This window comes from Jaculus jaculus, chromosome 4 (genome assembly GCF_020740685.1).
Source record: "Jaculus jaculus isolate mJacJac1 chromosome 4, mJacJac1.mat.Y.cur, whole genome shotgun sequence".
Taxonomy (NCBI): Eukaryota; Metazoa; Chordata; class Mammalia; order Rodentia; family Dipodidae; genus Jaculus; species Jaculus jaculus.
In genome coordinates this window covers 56001606-56008917 of record NC_059105.1, presented here as the reverse complement: position 1 = coordinate 56008917, position 7312 = coordinate 56001606, and the positions used below count along the sequence as shown (strand labels likewise).

The following is a 7312-nucleotide window of genomic DNA, read 5'->3' as shown; positions in this document are numbered from 1 at the left end:
GAATATTGGTATACTGTGTGTGAGTGTGTGTAAGAGTATTTATATGTGTGTGGGTGCATGTGTGTGAATGTATGTGGAGGAATGAGGTAAATATCAGGTATCTTCCTTAATCACTTTCCACCTTATACTCACTGAACACAGAGTTCACTGATTCAGTTAGACTAGCTAGCCAACAAGTCCCAAAGGCCACTCTGTCTGCATCTTCCCAGTGCTGTGATTATATGGATTCTAGGGTTCTGAACTCAGGTCCTCATGCTTGTGTGGCAAGCATTCGCCCCATTGACTATCACATCATTCTGTATATTTAACTTGTATATAAATAATATATATGGCTAGAGAGAAAGAGAGAGGAAGAAGAAGAGAGAGAGAGAGCGAGAGAGAGAGAGAGCGAGAGAGCGCTAATGGGTGCACCAGAGCATCTAGCCATCGTAAATAAATTCCAGATGCATGTGCCATTTTGTGCATCTGGCTTTACATGGGTATTGGGGAATCAAACCCTGGTCATTAGGCTTTGCAGGCAAGTGCCTTAATCACTGAGAAATCTCTCCAACCCCCTATTTTTAATTACAGTCTAATTGCAAAATAATCAAAACCTCTCAAATTTCAAAGATCAGTGGAAACATTTCAGAAGTGTAAGTATAGTGTCAGTGTATTTTATGTATGAGTAGTATTTGCTTGCTCCCTGAAAATTGCTATTTGTTGCTAATAAAAACTGATATGATTTTTCTAGCTGTGAAAATTTGTTATCTTGCATTGAGATGAAACACATCATAATTTTCCTATTAAATTTAATAGAAACTCTTTTTTTTTCCTATTCAAAAGCTCTTTATTTAACAGCAGGGTTTTCAGGTACTAATGAAAATCATTAAGCAAGGAAGAAATGTACTTGGAAAGCAATGTCGAGACACCCAAGTAGAAGGTCATGCAGTGTCCAGAAGCCATCACCCTAAATCAGGATCCTCTACAATTTTGTTGTTTCTTGCCTAAAATTATCTACCTTGAGTTCTTCTCCCTATCAAATTTTCCATTCTTTTACTACCTGCCACTTCTCATGGGTTTCCATAAGAGGAACAAATTAGCAACATCAGCCTACTTTGCTAACTTCTGACTCCAAGTCACTAACATGTATGGAATAACATAGATGGTTGAAAGACCATCATTTCCTCATTTAAAATTAGTCATCACAGAGCTTTGTTCTATTGTGGAATGTGTATTTCATCACTAATAAGTTTGGCTTTGAAATTATTTTTTGGAATAAAATTCTGTAGGAAAGTGTGATGCCATTTAGCTCACTTATTTATTTTTCTATTATTGACAACTTCCATACTTATAGATAATAAACCACGATAGTTCCCTCCCCCCTCACTTTCCCCTTCACAACTCCTCTCACCATATCCCCTCCCCCTCTCAATGTCTCACTTTTATTTTATTTATTTATTTTTTATTTTTTTAAAAAGAATGTGTGGATATTTTATTTTTTAAAAAATTTTTTATTTATTTGAGAGTGACAGACACAGAGAGAAAGACAGATAGAGGGGGAGAGAGAGAATGGGCGCGCCAGGGCTTCCAGCCTCAGCAAACGAACTCCAGACGCGTGCGCCCCCTTGTGCATCTGGCTAACATGGGACCTGGGGAACCGAGCCTCGAACCGGGGTCCTTAGGCTTCACAGGCAAGCGCTTAACCGCTAAGCCATCTCTCCAGCCCTCACTTTTATTCTGATGTCATCATTTTTTCCTCCTATTGTACTGGAGTTGTGTAGGTAGTGCTAGGCACCATGAAGTCATGGTTATCCAGATCGTTTTGTGTCTAGAAAAGTGCAATGTAAGGAGTCCTGTCCTTCTTTTGGCTCTTACATTCTTCCTGCCACTTCTTAATGGACCCTGAGCCTTGGAAGATGTGATAATGATGCTTTAGTGCTATAAGTTTCTTCCTTCCTTCCTTCCTTCCTTCCTTCCTTCCTTCCTTCCTTCCTTCCTTCCTTCCTTCCTTTCTTTCTTTCTTTTTTTTTGCTTTTTCAAGGTAGGGTCTCACTCTAGCTCAGGCTGACCTTGATTTCACTGTGTAGTCTCAGGGTGGCCTAGAACTCATGGCAATCCTATCTCTGCCTCCTGAGTGCTGGGATTAAAGGTGTGTGCCACCACGCCCAGATACTTACTTATTTCTTTTTTTTATTTAATAAAAGCAAGCTACTGAGAAGAATTTTTAGATTTCAAACTCACATCATATGCATTAAGTTACCCCTCCTTTCTTTTAAGGACCCCTCCCACTCTTGAAAGACTTCTTATATTTCTTTAATCTACTTTTGCCCTGCTTAAAAAGATTTCCACATTGCATCAGAATTTGGGAAATTACAATTTAGTTAATTTTGCTTATCATCAGCAAAATACGGGTATCAAATTAGTAGCATTAACAGCTATTAGTATTTTTACCCTTTGGGTTGAAATTACACCTTTTGCCTAAGTCTGTCTAAATTGCACTTAATCACCAAAAGCATCAGAGCCACTGGAACCAAGCACTGTCTCATCAGGACTGGTGAAAGCAAAAGTGAATCTTTGGGTTTAAAGACTGGGGAACAAAGTGGTGATCCTATACTGCATTTTAAATCTCAAAAAATACAAAATGTCTTAGCAGCTTAAATCTTTTTTTTTTTTTTTTTTTTTTTCGAGGTAGGGTCTCACTCTGGCTCAGGCTGACCTGGAATTCACTATGTAGTTTCAGGGTGGCCTCGAACTCTCGGCAATCCTCCTACCTCTGCCTCCCAAGTGCTGGGATTAAAGGCGTGCGCCACCACGCCCGGTCAGCTTAAATCTTTTAATATAGGCTTAATATTAGGTTTTACTTTGATATGTAGCTTAAAACCAAATCAATTGTACATACACTGGAACTTTAGCATGAGGGTAAGCTTCTTTAAAATAATTGGGGCCTTTAAAATTAGGCCCTAGCAGAAAAAAAAGTTCATGGTTGTACATCCAGCAAATTCATACAACAAATAGTCTTTTTGTAGGATAAAAGAAAACCTTACATATGTTTGTTACAAGCATATTACATGTATCTTTCTTCTCTAGGTACTTAAAACAGTTAAAAAAAAATTAGTCCATCTGCAGGCAGATGCATATCCACTATACTTAAGAAACGGACAAAGCCAGGCATGGTGGCACACACCTTTAAATCCAGCGCACTTGGGAGGCTGAGTTCAGGGCCAGCCTGGGCTAGGGTGAGATCCAAAAAACAAGGCCAGTTGGATGGACATAGACTGCTTTGTTCTAGTAAGTCCTGACTGACCTTCACACATACACCTATTAGTAAGTACAATTTAGTAAAATGAGATCTTCAGTAAAAATTCATTTTCTTTTGGCAGTTTAGGTGCCCCTAGGACATTTAATTTCCTAATGTCTACATTATTTTTCAGTCCCTGTATATTTCAGCTAGAAACCTATAACCTGATTGACTATAAACTGCTGTTTCCACAATAGACAATTTTAAAAGCCAGCTATTCCTCAAATCAACCTGAATGGTTCACTTGAATTTACTTTCTTGGCAATCCTATCAAGTACAGTTATTTAAATTGCACTGATATGTCACCATGCACACAGCACATAAAATAAGTGAGATAGTCTTGATTAGGTCAATTTAGTTCAGACCAATTCATGACTATGTAAACAGTGCTAAGTTTAAATATTAGTACTTCATCTTAGACTTGTACTTTAAGTAAGGTTTTAAATTGAGATGTCATTATTTCCTTATCTGAAGGATTAAATGAAACTGGAACCTAGTGGCTTGGTGGCTTGGGAAAAACACTTGGTGATAGTGGCTCACTAAATTTGGCTCGAGCATAGTTCTGATTAGCTTGAGACTTAAAAAGCAAACTGGGACTTGATAGGCTAACTCTAGTATTCCAATTTGGAATACTAGAAACATTTTTGTTCTTCCCGCCATTTTGCATGGCCTGCCATGCAGCTGCTGATGAGTTGTAATTGTTTCCTTGTTCTTTTTTCTTGTGAACAATCTTCACCTGGGAATTCTGATCCTTAGTCTTCTGTCTAGTAAGCTGCTGTTGGTTCTTACTGATGTTTCTAGATTGAGGGGCTGGAGTGTTATACCTTTCTCCACCACCCATCGTTCAGCTTCTATGTCACCTTTCAGGGTGCTTTTCAGATTGCAGGAATTCCACTACTTGTCCTCTTCCTTGCTGCCAAGCCCAGGATAGTAGATGTTGCTTTCTGCTAGATCCTTTCCTTTGTCTCAATACATTAGTTTTCATAAGCCAATCAGCTGAGTTCAGCCTAAGAGCTGAGGCCAACATCTGAGTCTCCTCAGCACACAAGTTTGAGAAAAGTCCTAGTGACCTCCAGCTGACTGCCGCTGGGGGAGGCTCGCTCGCGATCCACAAAGCCTCCCTCCCTTTCCAGGGACAGCCGAGGTTCGGATGGAACGCAGCCCGCGGGCACCTCAGAGCCAGCAAGTGAGCCACCGAACTCTCCTGAGTCTACCGACCACTTACGTATTTTTTTTTTTTTGTTGTTGTTTTTCTTTTTCGAGGTAGGGTCTCACTCTGGCTCAGGCTGACCTGGAATTCACTATGTGGTCTCAGGGTGGCCTTGAACTCTCGGAGATCCTCCTACCTCTGACTCCCGAGTGCTGGGATTAAAGGCGTGCGCCACCATGCCCGGCTCACTTACGTATTTCTTAAAAACTTATTTCTCAAAGAACAGGGAAAGCTTAGATAGCACACATATATAATTTTATAAAACAGATATCTAGCTATAAGTACAAATACGTGGTATGCATCATTTTCTTTCTAAAAATTTTGGGACTTTAAATATTGCACTTAAAAAGTCTTAGGGGCTGGAGAGATGGCTCAGCAATTAAGGCATGTAATAATAATAATGAATAATATTAAATAATGAATAATATAATACTAGTGAATAATGAATAATAATAATAATGAAAGAGGTCAAAATAATGTAAGACAATGTTATATAAAATCATGAACTTGAAAGCAAGCACATTTAACAACTGAGCAGCCTCCCCAGCCCTAAAAACATGAATTTGGAAAAATGATGTCAATATAGGGTTTCCACACAAGCCTTCAATTTGTTAAAAACAAGTGAAATAAAATGACACAAAATAGAATGTAGTATTATTATTTCCATTTTACTCATTAGACAACTGAAATTCAGTGTGGTTAATTTGCTCAAGGTCACATGATAAACAATAGAGTCAGTTTTCAACACACTTCTGCCATGTTGCTTTTATTGGTTATTGAAAAGGAATCTTTAAGTCATCATTTTGTTTAGTGGAACAAATTCTCTTTTTAAATCACTAATGTGAGGGCCAGTCATGGTGGCGCACATCTTTAATCCCAGAACTCAGGAGGCAGAGGTAGGAGGATTACCTTGAGTTTGAGGCCACCCTGAGACTACATAGTGAGTTCTAAGTTAGCCTGAGCTACAGTGAGGCCCTACCTTGAAAAAAAAAAAAACAAAAAACAAACAAACAAACAAATCAGTAATATGAAGTTGCAGCCTAGAGGAACTTGCTATAGCTATCCATAGTTGCCTTTTGAGTCTGCTCTGTTCACATATATGATCTCATTTATCCTTCCACACTGCCCTGAGAACAGGCTGTGTTGTCCCTTCACAAGCTGCAGAAAACATGGGAAGAGATAGAGGATCTTGCCCATGTAGTACATACACAAAAGGAACTTGAATAGGACTCTGAGTTTGGTGCCCTTACCTCCAAAAGTTATTCTTCACTACACTGCAGTGAAGATACCTGGAAGAAGATACCAGGTTTTGTGGAATTAGAAAAGTATGAGAAATGGAAAAGTTGAGATGAGTTTTAGGCAATGTAGTAGCACCCATCTTGTGTACTTGCAGAGTAACAAGAGACATTGCCACTTACTGAGAACTTCATGGTACTGTTTCCTGTCATTGTCTTTTATCTAGTCTTTTTTTTTTTTTTTTTTTTTTTTGTTTTTTTGAGGTAGGGTCTCACTCTAGCCCAGGCTGACCTGGAATTCACTATGTAGTCTCAGGGTGGCCTCGGTGATCCTCCTACCTCTGCTTCCCAAGTGCTGGAATTAAAGGAATGTGCCACCACACCCGGCTTTTTATTTAGTCTTTACAACACAACAAATCTATAATAATAATAATAATAATAATAATAATAATAATAATAATGCTATTTTTATTTTAGAAATAATAACATATAATGACTTAAAGATGAATTTGCTTAAGGTTATACAACTGGAATCAACGTTATAAGTCCAAAGCAAAGAGACTACAGTTCTGCAGTCAACCATGTGACTTCCTGTGTCTCTAGCCTTTTGTGTTAATTGTTCAGGACCCTTATCAGATACTCATTCATCAGCTTTTCCTAATGAGGACAATGGGAAACAGCCCTTAAACTTACATTACTTGTCTCCTTCTTATAAAGAATTATTTGCACATTTATTCTAAATTTCATAGTAGACTCTAACCTTAGAAGAGGTCGGAATGAGCTGAGTCTTGATCACTTAGCCCCAGCTGGATGACAGACCCAACTCCTTCTTGACCATTTTGAGACATCCAAGAGTTCACCCATAGAGAGCTGGGACCCTCTTTGAACAAGTGAGGGTTTTCACACAATATGATTGTATTGAAGAACTATAAAAGGCTTGACAGAAGCTTAAGGATATTCTTTATAAAATACTATTATATTTGCTCTGACAGTTCTGTTAATTGAAAAATCTAAAGTAATGATAAGTGAAGCCCTCTAAATACTTTTTGATTCCAGCAAAGTCAGTGAGGGTACCTTTTATAAAAATCAACTGGGAAAGTTAAAATGAGATGGATGGCTAAAAAGAAAGACAATCTAAAACCACTTTTAATTTCATGCCGACAATGCTTCAAGCGATGGTTAATGGTGTTCAGTTGCTCATGGGGTCGTGAGCAGAGTTCTTCCCAGATATTCAGGTCTGTGCACTGCTTGGCCTTTCCACCATTTCTTCAGTTCTGCAGCTCCCTGTGTATCCTTTTACTGCAAGGCTTTATATCTTCTGTTCCCTCTGTCTGAGTGAAAAGGAGTATTCTGTTTTATTTTTGTTAGTTATTGTTTGTGTATGTGTGTGCATGTGCACGCACACACACACATGCCACACACACACACACATGTAGAGGTCAGAGGACAATTTTGAGGTGTTTGCGCTATTCTACTTTTTTTTTTTTTTTCTTGTGAGATGAGGTATCTCATTGTTTTGACACAAACTAATGTCAGTCTAGCAGGCTTACAAACTTTGGATTCTCCTGGTTCTGCCTCCCATTATCAAAG

The 7312-nt window shown here is 38.6% G+C and overlaps 1 protein-coding gene across 1 annotated transcript; it reads right to left on the bottom strand.

Annotated features, from left to right (window-relative positions):
* Positions 1-3770: 3770 nt before the first annotated feature.
* Positions 3771-4118, bottom strand: LOC101602807 (proline-rich nuclear receptor coactivator 2-like). The gene has a single exon (XM_012949176.2). The coding sequence runs from the start codon at positions 4116-4118 to the stop codon at positions 3771-3773; it is 348 nt and encodes a 115-aa protein (XP_012804630.2).
* Positions 4119-7312: the final 3194 nt, after the last annotated feature.